The 22,215-nt window shown below is 39.3% G+C and overlaps 1 protein-coding gene across 5 annotated transcripts in view; it reads left to right on the forward strand.

Annotated features, from left to right (window-relative positions):
• CEMIP2 (cell migration inducing hyaluronidase 2) overlaps positions 1-16,356 on the forward strand; it is a 70,810-nt gene extending 54,454 nt beyond the window's left edge. For 4 of the 5 annotated variants that reach the window (XM_019730812.3, XM_019730821.3, XM_019730841.3 and 1 more), the window contains exons 18-24: positions 215-423; positions 3,470-3,652; positions 5,920-6,139; positions 8,784-8,882; positions 11,437-11,591; positions 13,874-13,977; positions 14,314-16,356. In XM_019730812.3, the coding sequence (XP_019586371.2) occupies positions 215-423; positions 3,470-3,652; positions 5,920-6,139; positions 8,784-8,882; positions 11,437-11,591; positions 13,874-13,977; positions 14,314-14,510 (1,167 nt within the window). In that variant the 3' untranslated portion in view covers positions 14,511-16,356. The remainder of the gene's footprint in view (positions 1-214; positions 424-3,469; positions 3,653-5,919; positions 6,140-8,783; positions 8,883-11,436; positions 11,592-13,873; positions 13,978-14,313) is intronic. The other variant, XM_074330562.2, reaches the window with a different exon arrangement.
• Positions 16,357-22,215: the final 5,859 nt, after the last annotated feature.

A 22,215-nucleotide genomic window follows, 5' to 3' on the forward strand; every position in this document is an offset into this window, starting at 1 on the left:
CAGATTGTGTGGTCTGCTTTTACCATTGCAGTGGAAGCAGCAGGCTTCATTGTTAAGTGTGGCTTAGCATGAAGTTGGCTACTGCTCATTTAGTCTGGCACAGATCACACAATCTCTCTTTTGAAAGCAGAGACACTTGGCTTTGTGCTGGAAATGCTTGTTTAACTCTCACTTTTCATGCTCTTCCCGTTAATTCTTAATTTATTTTTTGAAGGTCTATGTGCAGACATTGAACACTCAGAGTCTGACTATGACCATCGCACGAGATGAGTATCCATCCCACCCGATGGTACTTCGGGGCACTAACCAGAAGACCACCTTTTCACAGTACCAGCCCGTGATCATGCTGGAGAAGGGCTACACCATCCACTGGAATGGGCCTGCACTGAAGACTATATTTCTATACCTCATAAACTTCAACAAGTACATTTTCATTACTGTTATTTCAAATAGTTGAGCAAGTAGGAATTTAGTGAAGAACATAATAACACATCTCCTTTGTAACAAGTAAAGAATGCTGATTTGATGTACTTTGCTCCTCTTGTGGGGGAGGCTGCATATTTTATGTGGATGAAAATAGGAGATTATAGAAATTGAATCCTTTCATTTTAAAAGCATTTCTCTTTCTTTGTGGTCAAGTTATTATGTACAGAAAGCCATTTATCAATCGGTTTTAATAGTTTGCTGAATACTTTCATTCCCCATAGCTGGGATGGGAAGAAGTTTTATCTGGTGTTCCAACTGAGTACTTGGTTACTTGGAACATAAAAAGATTTTTGAGGCTAAGTTTAGACTTGACAGAAGAGGGTGATCTGATTGATTAATAATGTCTGCTGTGGGCAGGAGTGTAAGAGTTGTGGTATGAATGCCAGGTATTTGCCACTCCTGCCTGAAAACATCTTCCTATCCCTGGATGTCTCAGTTGTCAGTCCTAATTATATTACTTTTAATCAAAGGCTCTATTTTTACATTAATTTATGATGAGTAAGAAAAACACTTGCCCTCGAGGAGCTCACAGTATATAGGTAGAAAAAAACTTGAGTAAATCAATAAACCTGTACTATCTTTTAGTGGACAAAGGATTGAGCAACTAATGCTGCCTAAGGGAGTTGGGCCAGGCTGAGCTGAACAAGAGATAACTAAGTGATCTGTCTTGTTACAAAAGCAATAGAGTTGAGGAAGGGCTAGTTCTGTTCAGGGACTGATGGATACAGTATGTTGGGAGCATAGGGTGTGTCAGGGGAAGTGACAGGAGGTGAAACTAGAAAGGAGAGATGGGACTATTCTGAAAGGCAGAGTTAATCTATATATGTGTGATGGTTAACCCATGGGATTCCATGAAACTGCTCAGATACATGCCTGCGAAATGGAAACGGCTTATTTACCTGACTAGTCATAAAGTTCCAACTTGTCAGAACTTTGTGAAAACACACAGTTGAAATTAACACAGGTGGATGTAGAGCATGAAGGAAGTCAGTGCTAAGTAGGTTATGTCCAAGGATCGGTGAACATCAGAATGGATGCTTTCATTCTGAGACGTGAGGTCTCTGGCACATGCTCTAGACAGAACCATCGCTATTTTCCTATAACACTTGCTGCTGCTTCTCTGTGTCCTCGCTGGAGAGTCGCACCCCCACCTACCAAGTCCACCAAGCCAGAAATCCCACGATTCATTCTTGACTCTTCCTTTTCCCTCATCTCTCCATCCCATCAGTGACCAAACACTGCTGGCTCTGTCTCTTCTGTGTTCAGATCTCTCCACGTCATTCCACTGCCACTGCTTGTGATTGAGTGCAGGCCATTATTGTCTTTTGTCTGGGTCCTACTTGGTCTCCCCACTTCCAATCCTTAGTCCATGTGGTGTCCAGGGTGAGATTTCTAAAAACCAACCTGATATTACTACTCCCATCAGTGAGCTGCAGAAAAGTCAGTGAAAGAAGCGAATGATGGTCAGAGAGGACTGAAGAGAAATATCAAAGAGGGATCAGTAATCCAAAAACTTATATCTGGCAAATTATGAATTTGAGGCGAGGTATTACAATCCAATGGCACGTAGGATTCTGTAAGTGTCACGCATAACTTTTGAACAAATACTGAGCAAGTCAAAACGTTTTAAAGTGAAAGAAAGCTGAACCCAGAAGTTTTAAAAATCCACATGGACTTGAAGTTCAAAGTTTCCTTGTGTAATTAACTAAAAGTTTGTAAAAATTACATCATGAGCAGAGGCAAGAGGAAGAGAGGGGCAATTTAATTTTCCAAATTTAATATAATTATAGAGAGGTCATAGATTTTGTCATAGCACCTCTTCTGAAAATAGCACTTTAAAAGTTTTAAAAGCTACATGTATTCATTAAACAAAAGAAGGAAAATACAGGAAAACATAAAGAAAATTGAAATAACCTAGAATAATTTTCCTAATCAGAGTGAGGCATTATAAACATTTGTACTGTTCTCTCTCCACCCTCAAGGGTTTTCTGAGCACATAGATATATCAAAATTTATTTACTCCCTTTTCCCCATGAACACTTAGGTTGTTTTCCTGTTCCCCCCACTGCTTTGCTGTTATAAATGATACCGCAGAGAACATGCTTTTTAAATACATTTTTGGCCTTTATTTCTAATTATTTAGTGGAATTACTGGGTGAAACCTGTGGGAACAATTTTTAGGCCTTACTACATATCATTTAAAAATTCTTTAGAATGACTAAAAATTTCTGGAAATGGATAGTGGTGATGGTTGCTCAACCGTATGAATGTATTTGGTGCCCATGAACTGTAGAGTTAAAAATGGCTAAAATGGTAAATTTTACATTATCTATATTTAACCACAATTAACAAAATGCCTCCCAAAAAGCAAATGATAAAAACAGGAACATAATTTTAGTGGTTTTTAAAAAGTATTCATTTTATGTCTAAGGACTTGAGGTAAGAAAAACCCCATGGCGATGTGGTAGTATACATCAAAAGCTTTACAAATACATATACTTTTACATCCAGAAATTTTACCGTTTGGTACTTACCCTAGTGTCATAATAAAAGATAAAAATATATTTATGAACAAAAAAATTCTTTGGAAAGATTTCACCAGTGTACATTTCCATTATCAGGCTATTAGTGTTTCTTCTATCTTAGTATACCCATGCCCAACCATCTCACTTAATTTTATTACCCCCTTGTGCTAAGTACATTTTATCCAGCTTCTGTTCACATTCCCCAAAGCCTGGTTGAAACCAAGAAGTTTTTGTAAGCCATATTATTGTTGGAAATATATTGATAAAATAAATGTGGGCAACATTTAAAGGTGGGTGATTGGATAGTATGTAAGGGCTCAGGACTTTATTGTTAGTGGCTCAATACACAGCAGATACTTAAGGAGGAGAAAATCATGGCTAAAATTTACATATGCTGTAATGTTCAAAATATATTGGCTTACATGTGAATTCATTTTTAAATTTCCTCTCCTTTATAGGAATGACTGGATTCGAGTTGGCCTCTGCTATCCACCAAACACACATTTTCAGATTACCTTTGGCTTTCTACAGCGGCATAATGCCTCGTTATCCAAAATAGAAAACTATGAGCCTGTGAATTCACTGGAAGAATTGCAGAGGAAACAGTCTGAGAGGAAATTCTATTTTGACTCCAGCATGGGGTAATTCAGTGCAACCAGTGAATGAGAGTTATTGCTATTTTGCTTTAATGGTGAAATTACTGGTTCTCCAGCCTAACTAAGAATTGACTGTGATGTGACAGCTATGTAGAAAAGCAGCTGATGTGGGTAATTCTCTGCTCATCACTATTAGAGGCTTAGAAGAGAACTCGAATGACGCATAATTATAGTTGGCAGTAGGAATTGAGTAAAGATGTTTGCCATATACCTATTAAGGCAATTTAGAGAGAGAAATTATCCTTGTCGATAAAGAACCAGTAGGCCCAATTGAACATTAAACTAATTTTTTTCCATAACAACACTTAAGATGATTATTTACTTGTGATACAGTTCATTTTTCAGTGAAAGCTTATTTTTCTCTTTAAGGCTCTCTCTCAAGTTGACCTTGAGTTTTAAAAATCACTGTATAATCATGGCATATTTGGTTTCAACTTTCTCTAGGCTGCGTCTTTCCACTTTTTAATTCTAATCCTGTTCACCTTGGGGTCCTGTTGGCTTTGTCTGCTCTTACCAGTTACAGTCTCTCAGCCTTTGGGTTATGGTAGGCTTGATCTCCTATACTCTTCCAGCAAGTAGCATGCTCCTTCAATAGCCATTCCTTAAAGTGATATGCTTACCATGTGCCATTGTCTAGGTGTCGTAAAAATACTAATGTAAATAAGCTGCATTTCTTCTGTGAATTCACAGTCCCTTGAAAGATGTGGGCATGTGAAGCAGATAATTAACGAGTGAAAGGTTTAAATGCCAAAAGTCCTAAAGTGAGATATTCAGTGTGACTTTTGAGGTAACCCATAAGTTCAGCTAGGGTAACCAGTGACATCCCAAGAGGGTGACACTGGGGTGAATTCTTGAGGAATGAGTAGGAGGAGATGGAAAAAGAGATGGGTAAAGTGTCCCTAGAATAGTGTGGATAAATGCATGGAGGCATGGAAGAACGTGGCATGGCATGTTTGGGGAAAGACAAATGTTCAGACTGGAGAGAGGGTGGTACATTTGATTGGGGGAATGAGGTTGGGTTTCAGTTAAGTGCGTTGTTAGCTTTTGAATAAGATGTAACTTATTTGCCCTCCGGCGCCCCTCCAACAGCTAGTGTGATCAGCTTAAATCTTTTCCTATCATAGTTGTCTTTGATTTTCAGTTTCTAATTAGACTTAACCTACTTGGATTGTTACTCTATAGAAGACAGAACTTCCCCATTTCCATTTGATTTTTCACAAAAATAAATGAAACACCTAAATTTTTAAGGACAGTCTGGCGATCACAAATTAATGATAAAATATGTAAAAATACAGGAAATATTTCATCATCTGGATATTTCTAGACTCTCTTGGCCTTTGAGGTTCTAATTCTTTTTAATTCTGTTCTTTTTAATGATTTTAATTATAGGCCAAAGACCCATGCCTATTCAGATCTGGGTCTTTCCTTATGTATATATATTAAAATTATTGGATGTGGAGACAATGGCTAATTTTTACCTATAATTGCTACTTTGCATTGTTCATTGACCTCATATTAAAATGTGAATTCTTGATCTTCAGTAATCAATCACATTTGATCAAATCCTTTAGAATTTTGACTTCCTTTAGTTTAGGACTAGGTTTGTTGACAGATGTTGGATGGCTGCCTGGAAGTTACTTTTCCATTCATCTTGGCAGCAGGAGGATAATTCAGAGTCAGTGGGACTGCTCATTTCATTTTATTTTGGCCAAAGTACAGACAGAAGGACCCCAGGCTCATCTGCTCTTAGTAAACACCACAGGAATTGATTTGAGACTATATCTTGGTCTTAGCCAAATAAATTACAGTTGCTGTTTTTATTATTTTTTGTGCCTTAATCCAAAATGATCTGTAAGCCAAAAACAAAACAAAACACAACCCCCCCCGCCAAAAAAAAAACCATGCTAATTTACTGAATCAACGCAAGTATAAAGTTTTCCAAGGAATTCTTTAGCCAAGACAAATTCCATCCTCCCAAATCACCTACTGAACTAATTGAAACCAGAAATCAACTTTGGTATCTTCTAGAAGGACTGAATCAGGTTATCAAGATATTTTCTAAAGCAGTATTGCATTTGACTCAGGACCCTAAGAGGATAGAAAGGAAACAACTTTATTAGCTTTGTAATTTATTTTTCTTTTAAGGAAATGTTACTTTATTGGAGCAATATCCCTTTTGGCCCTGAGTTGATTGAGGAATTTTTGTGAGTTTTTGAGTCTAATACCCAGTGGATTGGTTTCTGTTTTTGCAGGCTGCTATTTTTGTATCTCAAAGCCCAAGGCCACAGGGATGGCCACAGTTACTGTTCATCTCAGGGATGCGAACGAGTCAAGATCCAGGCAACAACAGACTCAAAAGCCATCAGTAACTGCATGGCCAAAGCATATCCCCGGTATTACAGAAAGCCGTCAGCCCTCAAGCGGATGCCAGCCATGCTCAAGGGACTCTGTCAAGGCTGTGGGACCCGTCAGGTAAACGAGGAAGAAAAGTGGGCTGTGGCCTGAGAAAAAGTCAAAAGATTTCTTTGCAATAGATGCGTTTTTCTTTGAAACAGCTCTGTTGCCAGTGTATAAACATTGCATGGTTTCTCCTGAATTTTGGCCCATTCTAGGATGTGGTGCTTATAAGAAGTAAACTAATCCAAATTATAATAAAAATACTTTCCCCTGTGATGTATCAGTTGACCCTGGATGACTGGATTTATTGGTTATCTCCTTTCTCAAATGTGATTCTGTTGCAGTATCGCTACTGGGTTTACATGTCAGTGGTGTAGAAAAATACTTTGTTTTATTGACAGTGGGAAATTTCTCTTCTGAAAATGCAATCATATGGAAATTGTTTCCTGTTTTTTAAAGCGTAAAGCCACTCAATTTTGAAGCATATGCTATTATATTTACTGTAGTTAAAAATACAGATTGACTTTGGCTAGAAGTGAAATGCTTCTCCTGACATATTCTTAATTAGATGGTCTCCTTCTGGATTTTGGAAAAAACATGGCAATGAAAATAAATAAAAAACATGAGCTAAAATCAGGCCTGGGCTCCCCCAAATTCAGCTATAGATCCTACAATACTCAGTCAAAATCCAAGAATTTTATATGTGTATTGACAAGCTGGTTGTAAAATTTGTGTGGAAAATAAAGGACTTAGAATAGTCTAAATAAATAAGTAAGTAAGTAAGTAAGTAATAAAAAATCAGGCCTTGGTTCCATACGAAGTCAGATCAATTCCAAGTGAAAAACAATTATCGAATTAATACTACCCTAATTAATATTTAATCTTTATACAAACAAATGTGGTTAAGGGGAAATGCTCCTCAAAGTGTGATCCGCCGACCATCAGCGACAGCATTTCCTGGGCGCTTGTGAGATATTGGAATTCTCTGGCGCCTTCCCAGTCCTGCTCAGTGCTGGGCGTGGGACCCAGCAGCCTGTGCTTTAACAAGCCCTGCGAGAGATGCAGATATATGTCCACATTTGAGTTTCACTGGACTAGGGGATTTTTTTTAAAAGCAAGAATTGCCAAACAAATACTGCCTATTAATATGGAGGAAACCTCTAAATGTTTCTTAATCATTCTAAGTGATTTTAGAAAACAATAAGTTCGTCTTCCATTGCAACAGTTCTTTATTTCTAATTTATCTCATCTGTTCCCACTGGTGGCAGTAGGGCAGGGAGAGGAAGATGGATTTATGCTTCCTATTATGATATATGATAAATAGCATCACGCAAGTTGCTATCACAGTTTTGGTCTGACATGCCTGTGCCATCTCTATTCTTCAATTCAACTAAAACCCAAAACACAAAAACAAAAAACCATGTACATGAAGTTGATATGCGTCCTTGCCTGTCCCATGTAGTTTTGATCGTTAAAGTGACATTTTTAGATAATCTTTTTAGGGAAGTAAATTCTCCAGTCTAATTCTCAAGCTGACTTTGTTAAGAAAGTCCTTTATTACTGGACAGAGTTTAGGTAATTTACAGTAACAATTATTATAATAAACATTATTTATAAACAATTTAATCATCATTGGATGTATTCTAGGCCTATCTTGTTAAATGACTCCATGCATTAATGTTTAGCATTCTTTAGTCTTTGTGCTTAAAGCATTGATTAGAATTCATTTTTTAAAAATGTATTGAATACTTTCTTGTGTACTTGCAAAGTATTTGAAGCATCTGGGACTACCACTTTTAACTTGGAAATTTGAGGGGAAATTTCGTTTTGAATATCGAAAACAAACACATATATTAGGAGTAAGTAGGAAAATTCACATGAATTTTTGACCCCAAACCTGAGACTTAAAAGTCCAGCTTCGGAATGCCTGGTATCATGATGATGATTTGCATTTGCAATGAAGTTGTTGACATCAGCTTGGAAGGCCATAGACTTGAAGTGCTGCACTCTGTGAGAGTTAAGAGTGCTTTAGAATGAGAAGCGAGCCTTTAGGGACGAAGGGGAATTTGGGGACTGCGAGTAATTGGAAGAATAGAAGGAATCAAGGAAGGGCATTTTGGGGAGGGAACAGCACCTGCAAAGGCAGAGTATCAGGAAAGGAGGTGAAGTACTTGTGGGAAAGTGAGGGAGCTGCCCTGTGTATTGAACGTGATGTAACACTGGGGCCTATATATGGGCGTGGCTCGATTTATGGGACACTTGGTAGGTCAGGTAGAGGAATTTAGACCTGGTGATACACAAGGCTACTAAAAGTTTTTAAACATGGTACTTCTTGTCATCTACTTTTCTTTTCTCAGTCCTGGAGTGACTGAATCCTGATTCAGTAATAGGTCCAAAAAAGATTTGTGACTGTTTTTGCAGAAAATATTTACAAAGATTTAAATATGAAACACATATATTTAGTCAGGTGTAGAACTGATTTTGTTAGCATGATTACAATTATTTGAAACTGGGATTGTTCCAGAAAATGAGGAACATACACTTCTTGTATTAAGCCTGTATCAAAAGATGGCATTCCAGGTCATGAAATACGCATATGAGCAAAAAGTTCAGGGGGGAAAAAAACACCTACTGGGTTTGATATAATTGAGTTTATTTTGAGGCACCTTTTTAGAGGAGGATGCAGTTGACATAAACATGGCACTTCTTCCCTTTTTAGGTGGTATTTACTAGTGATCCTCATAAAAGCTACCTCCCTGTGCAATTCCAGTCACCCAGTAAAGCAGAGACTCAGCGTGGAGACCTGTCTGCTATCTCTGTAAGTACCATCTGGCGTGTACACTGCCTCAGCTTTTACATTTCATCCTGGTGACTTGAATTATCTCTGGCAACAGTCACTTGTTTGTAATCACATTTTGGTTGTTGGTGGCGAACAATACAATAGAGGTATAAAATACCTCCTAAACATTTGCGTTTTTAAATAGATTAGATAAATATATTAAACCATGTTTTTTGCAGTAGACTGTGTTTATTGATTACTTTTGGATGAATATTAAACTTTGTTCACATTATTTTTACTTTATTAATAGTGTTACAGGTGACCCAGATTTTGTTTCTATTAGAGAAAAGACATCTTTGGTCTAAAAAACAGTTGTCCTGGGCAATCAAATATAGAAAACTGTGCTTAACCTTGGTTTTTGAAACTTCAAAGAGCTCCCAGCTTATTTGTTTAACATATGGGAAATGAAGGTTTACAATTTTTCCTTGGCCTTCTATTTGAACTTGCTTGGCTTCCATTTTTTTCAGGTGAGGAAAGTGAAGACACTAAATGTTAGTTGTCTTTTCTAGGTGGGCTGATGGAAGTATAGCCTGAGCCTCAATGTCAACCCCAGAATTTGGGCTAAGAGCCAAGCTAGCCAGTGGTAACCAGCTCTTGTCATGGGACCAGTCCAAAATCAGGTTGACCTAAGTATCATCATATAAAGAGCTCTTTGGGTACCGAGGATCTAGCCATCCAACCAATTCTAGCTAGGGCCTGGACCCAGTCTCATGTAATCTCTTTAGGAGCTCAGTTGTTTTTTTTTTTTTGTTTTTTTAAATAGTGGGCAATACAATGACAAATGCACATAAATGTGGAAAAAATTAAATCTTACCTTTTCTTCTATCCCATTTTTTTTATTGTGTTGTAAAAGTCACCACGTTGACTATTTTGAAGTGTGTACTTCAGTGGTTTGCGGTCCATTCTTATTGTTGTGCAACTATCACCACCCTCCATCTCCAGAACATAAATTTGACTTTTAACTGTGAATTATAAATATCCCCACTTAAGGGGGGAGGGTGAAATGGGATTTATTAATCAACAGGCATGAAGTTTCAGTTGAGTAAGATGTATAAGCTCTTGAGATCTGCTGTACACCGTTGTCCTATAGTCAACAATAATGTGTTGTGCTGTCAGAATTTGTTAAGAAGATGGGTCTCCTGTTAAGTGTTCTTACCACAGTTTTTTTAAAACCCCAACTTATAAATAAATAAAGAGAATATACCTACTTCAATGTAGCTCAAAGATTCCTCAAGAGCATATCCTAGAATAAAGTCATAAAACATGGTGTTTGGTCGTATTTGCCACCAGTACTTTTCACATGCATTATCTGAAGAGTCTTTGCTAGGATATGGTATTGCTTTCTTTAGTTTTTATGGAAAGTTTGTGTTTCCTTAAAGCAACATGTTTTTGGGGGAGGAGGTACTTTTCAAGAGGACAATTTGAGTGTGTTGAGGATCATTATATATTTTTTCTCAAATGTATCTCAATTTTAAGTGTTCAGATTTTTAAAAATAAGGGGATTATTTCCAATCTTTTCAAATACAAAATGGCACTTTACCTCAAGCATTCCCAGGATCATCCTCTGGATTAGAGCAAGTTAAACACAGCTGAAAAGCCATTTTGATTCCTAGGAGATCAACAGTGATTAGAAATAAAATTTAAATATAATTTCCCCAAGCAAGGACAGGTGTACTGGTGACAGTATTTCTCTGTTAACTTTTAGTGTAGTGTCTAATTTTACACATTTTAAACAGAAACAGTGCTTATGGCATAAATGCTGAATCATTTTTCAGTCCAGTTTTTTTTTCTTCTTCCTTTTTGGCTCAAGAATTAATGATACTTGGATGTGTCAGATGTTCCTTTTTCTTGAAAAGTTCTGAGCCCATTAATTTAAAGAGGACGACTGGAAATTAAATAGTATAGCAATATACTTGTGGCTTAATAGGTTGGTGCAAAAGTAATTGGGGTTTAAAAGGTTAAAAATAATTGCAAAAACCGCAATTACTTTTGCACCAACCTAATAGTAATCCCTTGTGGCTTACATCCTGGTAAAATGACCCCTTTCCCATTTTGATTTTAAAGGGGAGCTATATATAGAACAAGGAGACGAGGCAGTCTGGCTCCTCTGATGTTACAAACCTAAACTCCAATGGGGGTGGTGGTATGTATATATTTTTTTCTGAAGCAATGTGATAATAAGTGAGCTGAACTGCAGTGTAGAGGCTGCCACCTGATCGCTGAGTTAGAAAGCTTTGACCCTGATGAGAGTGTGTGTGAGAGAAGGCAGGCATTGAAGCTGCAGAGTCACCCTGCTCTGCAAAGTGCGGGCAGCTGTGCTCAGAACGTCTTATCCAGTCAGTAACATCCAGTCAGGGCAAAGTCTATGAGAACACAGCCCAGTTTCAAATAGTGGCAGAAAAAGAGTAAATGGAACATACAATTTGATGTTCCTGGATATAGTTTTGATTCATGGGTTTAGAAGGCAGCGGGAAGGGGCTGGAAAGTTGAAACACTGAAATGGTGACAGCAGAAGACATTGTTGTATTTTCAGGTCAATGGCACCGACTTTACCTTCCGAAATGAAGGTGTCCTTCTCCTCATTGTGGACGCCTGCAGTGTTCCCTTCCGGTTGACTGAAAAAAAGTTCTTTTCTCTAGCTGATGTCCGTCTCATGGAAGAGTATTTAAAAACAGGCATCCCTCCAAGGTAGGTGAACCTTGCTCTGTAGAGGGACAAGTCCCGTTAAAGGTGACATCTGATTCACTCTGAGCTTTGGTTTGTTACCTGACCTTTTACTCTGTGGACATTTAGGACTCGTGAAAGGATTTTATTCCTTCTCCATCTCAGATTGATGCCTCTGTGGTGTGAGCTGCTCATCATTGTAAACCTCTGCTTATCAACAGCGAGACCTTGGAAGTGAAACGAGTGCAAATGGTGGGAAGGCTCTTAGAAAAGCTCAATATTTTGGAACATTACTAATCTCTCAACTTTTAGTATTAAGTTGATTTACATTATACCCAACTCGCTCAAAAGGTTCATTACCATTTTAAAGCAATTTTGTAGACAGTTTTATTACCTTTGCAGCCATCTGTCCCACGGATGGACCTCAGACGGCATTAGGCTATGACTGGTATATGAAGTCATCACCTGGGTCGCTTGGAAGTGACTGGAAAGGAGGAAATTAATGTTTAAGTGGATGAGTGTGTGCTCTCGCTTTTAAGAGTCCTAGTCTGATTAGTTTTTCTTTGTCAATCTCTGAAGAAAGATGCACAGGAGAGAAACCTTTCTTTTTTTGTGTTGGTCAGAGCCTGCCTGGAGGCAAGGAGATGAATTCAGGTTCCTTTCTGCCCCCTTGGCTTTGCTGCAGACATTGATTTACTCACGAGCCTTTGTTCAGCGAAGCCCCTAAGAACATATGCTTCCCAGAGATTAAAGGGCCATCTAGCTTTTGAATCATCCTCAGCTGATCTGATCCCTTATGCTCTTTACACATTACAGACCCAGATCTCAATAAGTTCCAGAAAGTCGTTGGGTTATTTGAGTGTCTGTCATATTCAGTGTGTACGTACAGCTCCATCTTCTGGTTTAAGATGCTTGTAGGGAATTCCTTTCAGAGGCCTCATGTTTCTTTAAGGATTTTTCTTAATGTTGAAAAGACATACACTTACTTCCCCTAAAACAATCCAGTACATCAATCTTACCATAAATATTGAGAGCAACAACAATAGTCCTGCAAGTTACCCCATAGATTTGTAAGTTGAAACCAACTCATTAAAAAGTCACTGGATTGTTTCTAGGAAGAAGACGCAAGGAAGGCTTTTGAAATACTTGTAGTGCTGTTTCTTAATCTGGGTGCCGGTTACACAAGTGTGTTTAGTTTGTAAAAATTTAATGTGCTGTACAGTTAGGAATACTGTTTTGTATGTATGTTGTATATCAACCAAGTGTTAGAAGTTATGAGACAACTGGCAGTGACTTCTAGGGGGACTGGGCATGTGTGGGGGTCTGGGTGTGTGAGGGGGACCTGTAAGTGATCTCATGGGACTAGCCTGAGTCATTGTGACCCATTGAAGAAGGTCAGCCCTGCAGGGTTGCTATGGTCAGACTTGTGGTCTGACTCCGAATTGAGTCACTAGTGCTTTGGAAATACTTCAGCAAAACCCCACACCAATCTAAAACTTAAGAATCTTAAGAAATGTCAAGACCCACATTAAGAAAATAAATACTAAAGGATGAAGAAGAGTTGAATAAAAGGACAGACTCTTCCTGTTTCTGGATGGAAAAAATAAGATTGTAAATTAATTTACAATAATCTACCTAAATTAAAATAGAAATTTAACACATTTCCATCAGTGTTCAATAGGTTACCTTTCTGTTGTACTTCACAGATGCTGCTGACATGGGAGAGTAATAAAATGCAATTTTTAAACAAATTACAATAATACAAGGGGCTTATTTTATTAGATATTAAAATGAACCATGAAGCCATGGTAATTAAGCCAGCATAATATTGGCAGAGGACAGAGAGATCAGGAGAAGAGAGAATTCACAAACAAATTTGAGTATATATGTTGATATATATGAGTATATATGCTGCATAATAAAGATGGAAATTTAAACCAAACCATGGGGAACGGATTTTATTTTGTTTCTTTTTAGAATTGGCGTTTATTCATTTATTTAATAAATAGATACATAGTGCATCTGAAACAAAACCAACCTTCACTGTTGCAATAGTTTATTCCATAAAAGAGCTGTGTCCCAAGCCATCCACTAGGTTACCTGACCTAAATGACGGTTGCTTTCCCTGCATTTAGAGGGAAGTGGGAACTTAAGAAAAAAAAAAAAAAATCTGAGTTCTTTGTTGTTGTTTTTTTGATTTCTGCTTTTATCCAGTATTTCTATACCCTGCTCAGTGCAGAATGAAACCTAATAAATACATGCTAATTTATTGAAATTTGCTCTGGTTTTCTAACTTTCACATACAGGTCTGTTGTTCTGTTGAGCACGAGAGGAGAAATAAAGCAGTTGAATATTTCAGATTCATTAGTACCTCTGGGATTAGCTAAACCTGCTCATCTTTATAACAAAGGTTTGTGTTTGTATTCTTCTATGAAGTTCTTAAGAGGCTAGCAACGTATGCATTTTTATGGTAGAATATAGCTACCAGACCCTTTTCACGAGCCTATTTTGTTAGAGTGGGTATCATGAAGGTAATTTCTAAGTAAGGAGACGGTGTTAGAGGAAGTGTGTTGGGATGTGGTTTGTTATTCGGGACACGAGGTGGGTGGTAAGAGTTCCTTCGCTGATGTAAGGCAGTGTCGTTCTTTGATTTTTATTTTATGGCCATCTTTGTTTTGCTTCCCTCCGACATTACCTTGCCTAGAACTAATAGATGTACAAATTAAACTTTTCTGGTATTTTTTAGGGAGTACCATATTTTTGGGATTCAGCGGAAACTCTAAACCGTCATGGACTAAGCTATTTACCAGTCCTGCTAAAGAGGGCCTTGGGCTGGTGGAACAATTCATCCCTTTGCAGCTGGAGGAATATGGTTGTCACAGAGCCGGCACTGTCCGCAGAAGAGACCTGGAGCTGTTAAAGCAAACTTCAAAAGCACATTAGAGATTAACTGTAACTTAAGTGCTGGGGGAACAATGTGAACTAACTTATTTAATTTATGGGATTTTAAAATGACACTGTTAACTCAATGGAACCATTTTCCTGTTTGATACGGAAAGGGGAGGAACGAGTTTGAAATGATTGCTTGAATACCTGCTCATGCACCTTCTAGTTGTACAAAATGTTAAAGAATGTATTTGTATTTGTTAGGCTGGTATATTTAGAGAGCGGTTCTCTCATTCCTCACCTCCCACCCCAGTGTTTTGTAGTGACCGTGAGCAGGCCTTCACCTTTTGTATTAGGGGATGTCATGGGGTGGGTTGGGGTGGGGTGGGGGCCTCTGAGAGTCGGCCTGAGTCCTCGAGAGGACCGGCTCTTGTAGCACCTTGGATACTTGAAGTCTCATACTCAGTGGTGTCGTTGGCTTTGGGTCAGCAGTTACTTTGGGTGGCTGGCATGTTCATCTCATGCCTTGGACCATGGTTCTAGGCAGCCTTTGAGGGTTTTATATGATATTAAATGATAGAGTTTTAAGTGGCAACTCAGGCCCAGCTCATGCCCTTTTTTTGCCTGGACATGTGCTATTTTTATTCATTTGTGTATTGATTTCTTCTAAGGGTTCAACTTTCCAACAGGAAGGACATTGGGACAAAAGGGCTTTTAGGGATTAGACATCCCTTTAACATGTGACCATTGGACAAAAATTTGACCTGCACCAAGGTCTGAGGTTCTTGGGACCATTTTTACAGCTTTAATCCTTAACCTGTTTTGACTGTATATTTGTGTTTCAAATGCAGAGCTGAGCTGAATATTTACTTTTTTTTTTTTTTTAAAAGATGCAGGCCGTTTTCCTGAACTGTAAACTCAAGTCATTTCAACTTGCACAAAGGAAGTCTGTTCTTAGAGTTGCTCCTGCGCCCAGGATTTTTGTTGTTTCTGTGTATAGTTTTTTAAAAAGCTTTTCTGCTCACCATCCTGCCAAGAAAATTGCAGAAAGCTTAATGATACCCCAAAATATTGTACTCAGGGGGAGAAAAAAGGGAGAGCCTTTTAAGGATCAGATCATGGAAGGAACATTCAGAAAGGAGCGTCTTTACAGCCTTAGAAGAGTCTGTCACAAGTAAATTGTTAGAGCCAATTTCAAAAGGTACCATGACACCCTATTTCCCTTCCACTGGGTGCATGTATCTCCTGCCAGTGAGGATTGCATGTGGCAAAAGGAGATTGGCTTCTGGCCTGGGATATCACCACAGCAAGAATCAGGAAGCATCAAAATGCATTTACCTTTTCCTACACCCACAGTGCATGTAGTGGAGGGATGGAGGGATGGCCACAGCCAGATAGTAGGAAGTGCATTTAGGCTGACTTTGGCAGTGACTACAGACAAATTTACTTTCCTCTCCCAAGAGCTACCGCTGATGGCCTGTCTCTCATGTCCGGAGAAACTGCAGAGCAGCTCTGTGACTTCTGTTATTTTATAAGATATGCTACCTCAAAGTGCTACCGATAAACCTTTCTAACTGTAAGTGCTCTTCCTGAGGGCACACGTCTTAATCAAAGTTTAGGGTGGTTTTTTTGTTTTGTTTTTTTTTTGTATATTGATGAAAGAGATCTTACGTATTAAATATATTATTGGATCATGGTTCCTGAAGGTGATTAAAGTTTGTGTGTGTGTGTTTTTTATGACGTAAATATTTCTCATGTGTGTGTTTTTTTTAAAGAGTTTGGCTCTTTAAAGATGTGCAGAGGGTGTGTAATACAGTTCCAAGGCACTCAGTTTTTCTGATTTATATGTTCATTGTCAGGGCCTAAGTTAAAGAAATAAAAATATGTGTGCATGTATTGTTTATATATGTGTGTGACTGTTTATCTAGCAATCAGTCAATCAATCATTTTTTAAACTCCACATTCCAGCTGTAAAGAAGTTATTGGCAGAAATGAGGAAGGGAAACTGTCCGCAAAGTAGATTCTGTAAGACTGTGCTTCAGGATGAAGGGCAGGGATCACATTCTCCAATGCAGAGGTCCTCAACCTTGGGTCCGCATTGGAATCACTTGGGTGCTTTAAAAAACATGGAGGTCTGGGCCTCACTCCACCCCCTATATTCGGATTTAATTGGTGTGGGGTACAGCTGGGCATTGGAATTTTTTTTAAAGCTCCCCTGGTGATTCTAGCATGTAGCCAGGTTTAGGAACCACTGCACCAATATAATAGGCTCCCTGTTTAACTTCAGTCTATAATTTTTTTGTGACAAACACAAAATTACATTTATCTATTATTTTTATTTGCAATTTCTATATTGCTGAAAGAATTCCCAGTCCTAAACAAAGCATTTCATGTGTCTTAACAGAACTTTTTAATACAGTTTGTAGTCCTTCAAATTGTTAAGTCGGTCATTTAAGCTGATACACACATTCAGGCAACTGGAAGCTAGCAATCTGTTTTATTTCTACTGAGAAAATATATTCAAAGGTGATTTATAAGTTCAGTTCGTAAGCGTTTTCCATCAGGTGAGGCAATTGGTTGAGCTCCAGAAATACGGCCATCCACAGTCGGCCAACTGATGAGAAACACAGGGCCTTCTCATGTGTCAGAGACTCGGGCTTTAAGTCTTCGCTGTGAGATTCCTGCCTCTCCACCTGATCCAGCATGCTATATATTATCTTCAGAGGCTAGAAGAGAGTGCTTGTGAGAAGATGAAAGGCAGACGCACAGTCTCAGAAGATGGCTCTAAAGCAGCCGCTAAACTGATGTTCAGACATGGAGACAAGGGGGTATTTATGACTTCTCTGTTCTCTAGCTTCATCAGAAGAGAACACATCCTCATGCCATTAAGTGGATTACTTTGTTTTGGGGGGTGGGCAAGGAGGTGATGGACAGAGGCTTGGATGCTTCGGATAAGTAGGTGTCCATTCTCTAAGAGATGAGGTCATGTTTGGATAAATCCAGTTGAAAAGCATTTCAATAAGCAGGAATGCACTCAGTTAATTCAAGTGCTGTTTCCCCAGTTGGTCCTGGTAGTTAAGTACTTAGATTCCGTGGTGGTGGTGCTTGTTGATTTCCTGATGGAGAGTTGGAGTTTACCCTCCAGAATTCTTGTTTGACTTTCAGATACTTATGAAACCCCGTTTAATCAGTGAAATTCCCTTAGAGGTTAAGACTGAAGGGGAGTAACTGGGTAACAGACTTGTATCAGGACCGTTAGTCTTCCTTGGGAATAACGCAGTTTCCTAGAAATGTGAGCAGACACTCTGGGCTGGAGCTAATTTTCAACAAAAGATCAGGGAGGGAAAAAATTAAGGAAAGACACTCCCAGTCCCTCCCTCACAAATCACAAAATGCTGTCCATGTCTTGGTGGACATGGGAGTCTTGGGGATGGTAGAGGTTTTTTTAACCCTGATTTATCTTCAATATGAAAAAGAAGCTGAAAAAAGGGTGTTACTTAGGCCCTGGGGTTCTGGGGACGGGCACTCACCCTTTTTTATGTGATAAAATTAGAGAATGACCAAACCAGGAAGATTTCTAAATGAGTTGTGCCCCACAGGGCAATCCCAAAATATCGGCCTTAGCAAGCAAGCTGTGAGAATGTTATATCTGAAAACACAACAAAGAGTGGGTCAGAGAACAACTTCATGGGTTTGCGTTTTTCAATTTCCTAAGATGGACAATGTGACTTGTCTGGCTGTGAAAAGTGATAACAAATTTAATGTTCATCCTCAGAAAAGCTTCGACTTGATGATTACAATTGATTCATCAAGGGCTGGCAAACTGACCTGTAGGCCAGACCTGTCCCCCTGGCTGGTTTTATACCAATTTTGAGCTAAGAGTGGTTTTTACATCTTTAAAAATAAAACACGTTGGAAAAAGTCAAAAGAAGAGTAATTTATGATGTGAAAATTATGTCCATAAATAAAGTCTTACTGGAAGAAAGCCACACTCATTTGCTCACATATTGACTGGCTTACATGCTGCAATGGCAGATTTGAGTAGTTGCCACAGAAACTATGTGGCCTGCAAAGCCAAAAATATTTACTATGTGTTCCTTTACTGAAAAAGTTTGCTGACTCTTGATCTCAGTGAAGGGTATACTGATGTTCTTTGTACTGTTATTGGAACTTTCCTAAAGTTTGAGAAATTTTTTAAACAGAAAATTAAGGAAAAGGCTTGCATGACAATCATCTGAGGTTCTTCATGAAAATGCAGATTCCCAAACCCCAGCTCAAACTGGAAAATGGGCATCTCTGGGAGTGGAAGCTGAGAATTTATAAGCTCCCCAGGTGTTTCTTAGGAGCAGTGAAGTTTGAGAACCCCATAGGACGTAGTGAGCCTCTGTTATTTCTCTCTCTTGTTTCCTTCGATAGAGAATACATCTGAACAAATCCTGAAGGTTAGGGTTTTTCAACCCCAATGGCTCTATCTACACTGTCTTCCCAGAACTTTTAGTGGCTAATGCAAGGCAGGTCTGAGACACAGCGCAGTATGTGATTGTTACTGGGGCAAAGGTTTGGAGCCCGTGGTCAGGTCCTCTCTCCATCGTGTCTGAAATTCTCACCCTTAGGGTGATTCTGTTAATTGCAGTTATTCCTACAATGAAATCCCAGCCATCTGTTGTTTTCTGCAAGTTTTTATTTTAAGGAATTTAAAGGAAAATGTACATATAGCCACAATCAGCCTGCACAAACGTGCGGACAGAGCCAGGAGTGCAGTTTTCAGGCTCTCGGCCCTCACGTGGAAAGGTGCTGGCTGACGTAGTAAATGGCCGTCAACTGTGATTGGATGGCTATCAGCTGTGGCTAGTTGGCCGTCAGCTGTAACCAGTGAGCCCTTGGCCACTAATATAACTGCTGTGGCTACGCTAGCAGGAAAATGGGGGCTAGCAAGGAGATCATGGTTGAGCTGGCAAGCAGCGGAGTGTCGCAGAGTGTGGATTGCGGATTCTGTGGCTCCTGCTTTCTGTGTCTCCAACCCAGCCGCCAGCAAGAATATAGTGGTATGACTCCCCTATCTATGTCTCTGTGGGTGTTCCTTTTTGGCCTCACCATGTTCTGCGTTCTTATGTGGGGAGCGGGAGCAGAGATCCCGCAGGCCGCCCCGCACGACAAACAAAAACAGGGTTTTTCTGTTTTTGGATAGAACTGTATCCACCCTAGTTATTTCACATTTATGAAAGCACTGATTGGTAATTACAGATTTTTTTTTTAAGGTTGAATGATTTATTCGTACAAGCAGTTTGCTTTGTAAGCAGAAGCCTTTTAATACATGAATTTCAGAGCAAAGTTGGGAGGTGGTTGGGTGGACTTGGAAGATAATGACCTTGGTCCTTGCCAGGAAAGATGGTGGGACACTGTCTGGGAGGGCCTGGCAAGTTTACCTTCTCCCACCTTTCCCACCAGCTTCTATTGATGATAAACACCCAGTTCCTGAGCGAGGAATGGTTAGGTCAGATAGGTTTCTGATGCGGGAGAATGTAGGATCTACAAATCTCAGGAGGCAAGGAGAATCATTAGCTCCCAGTATGGGAGGGCGGAGAAGTTCTAACAGGAAAGAAAGACCACGCCAAAACTTGTTGCCTGCTTCTAAAATGTGCATGTGAGTGAACAGTCTTCTCCTACGGAACATGGCTCCTTAGTGAGTAGTTAAGTGGATTCGAGACAGGGTGAAGGAAGTGCCTGATACGGTTTGATGCTGTAAGTGTGAATGGTGGGTGTTTTGGTCACCAACTCGGGTTTGATGCCAGCTAAGGCTCTTTACTAGCGGTGTTACTTTGAGCGGTTTCCTACTCCTGATCCTAAGCTTCCTCATAGATAAAATGAGACTACTAATGCTTTTGTAAAATTATAAAGGGAATTAGAATAACCATGGTTCCCACACACAGTTGGTCATCGACAATATCTGGGTGGTTTGTCTACCAAACAAAAAAAATACCAGATTTCCAGGCATCTGTGAATTCTAATTTAGTAATTTTTCAAGGGCTAAGGATTAGGAAATTTGTGTTTTATAAAACAAACTTTCAAGATAATGCCAGATTTGGGAACCACTGAGAATTCCCTAAGAAAGCCCTTGCCCTACTTTTAACACACTTCCCATACTCAGTTGTTTGTACCTAGAAAACGGGACCTCAGCCCAGGCAATACTGGTTTAGTAAATTGGTTTGTGTGTCCTACTGTGGTTTGCATTTATGCCCTCAGTAAGCCAGCTGTGTACAGACTAGAGCTATGAAATGTGGAAAGACGACTTTGAAATGAAAACATGTGGCTGCACCCTGTTCTGCAGCTGGTGTGTGTTGTTTGCTGCTCTTCATTCATGTGAGGGAAAACTTCAGCTAATAGTTTGTCTCTTCCAATCCCTTTTACCATAAAGTAACACAGAATAAAAACAACTCTTTTCTAATTATCTCTGAGTACTTTACCCATATTTTCACTTTTTTTGTCAAACAGGAAAAATGCTAACATGCAGTGACGTGACTCAAAGCTATGGTTTTTATGACAAGCTGAAGCTGAGTTAGAGGGCTTGGAAAATGAGCACCTTTGGCAACGTACCTTTGCATGTTTCTGCATCCATTTCTTCCTAGTCACACCTTCACCTTGTCCTTACTGCCCAGGGTCCACTGCTGCAGCCTTGTTCTACTGGGCAAGACCACATTCCCAGATCTGTACACCTTTCTCTCCCCATCACTGCTCATATATTCTGTGTCCAACCCTCAGGATCCTTAGCCCTTGCTAAATGAATTCAAAATCAGATTGGTCCTCATGTTTGAAACAAATTTTCTTGTAGGCAGCAATGCTATTTTTTTTTTTTTTTTTAAGTTTTGGCACTTAAAAAAAAATTATTGGGGAATATTGGGGAACAGTGTGTTTTTCTGGGATCCATCAGCTCCAAGTCAAGTCGTTGTTTTCAATCTCGTTGTGGAGGGTGCAGTTCACTGGCTCATGTGGGAATCAAACCGGCAACCTTGGTGTTATAAGCACTGCACTCTAACCATTGATCCATCCGGCAGCATCCAACAGTGCTATTTTAATATCTTCCTACAATGTCTATAATGTTAAAGTAATGTGCTGCTGGAAGTTTTGCTTCCCTGATTTGGTTGGTTTGTGTTTAAAGCAGTTTTGCCCTCCTGCATGCTTCACCTGCATACAAGGCTGATGCCATCCATCTAGCGGAAGTTACAAATCTGGAAAATCCACAAACTGGCTTAGCATTTACTGGGTAATAGAGTCAATATCTTCTACAGGATATGAGGACTTGTATTTGAATGAAGTCCTTCCTGATCATCTTCAGGAAGGTTACGGATAAATCTGTGGTTTTCCTCCTGCACATGGAGACTGGATAAGTAACCCTACCTGGCTCTGAAACATATAATCCATTTGGATTCCAGGCTCAGGGTCTTGGCCACAAGAAAGCGTGTGTATCCCAACATCTTCCTGGAAGCTGTGCTCTGTGAGCATTGGAAAATCCCTTTTGTTTGTAGTGTCTTGCATTTCTGTAAATCACTTTTTTAATAGCTGAAAGGAAGAGATTTAGTAATTACAGGTTTTCTTTGTTGCAGTTTTATATTGAAAACATATGCCAGCTAGGCTAAGGAAGGATCCAAGTGGATAGATGATATGTAAACAAGATTAGGAACACAAGGATTAGGAGTTCCTGTGCAGTTTTATCCAGAGGAAGATCAATTACAAACACAATTGTGTGTGTGTGTGTGTGTGTGTG

This window comes from Rhinolophus sinicus, chromosome 16, assembly GCF_057876585.1.
Source record: "Rhinolophus sinicus isolate RSI-liver-muscle chromosome 16, RSI-T2T, whole genome shotgun sequence".
NCBI lineage: Eukaryota > Metazoa > Chordata > Mammalia > Chiroptera > Rhinolophidae > Rhinolophus > Rhinolophus sinicus.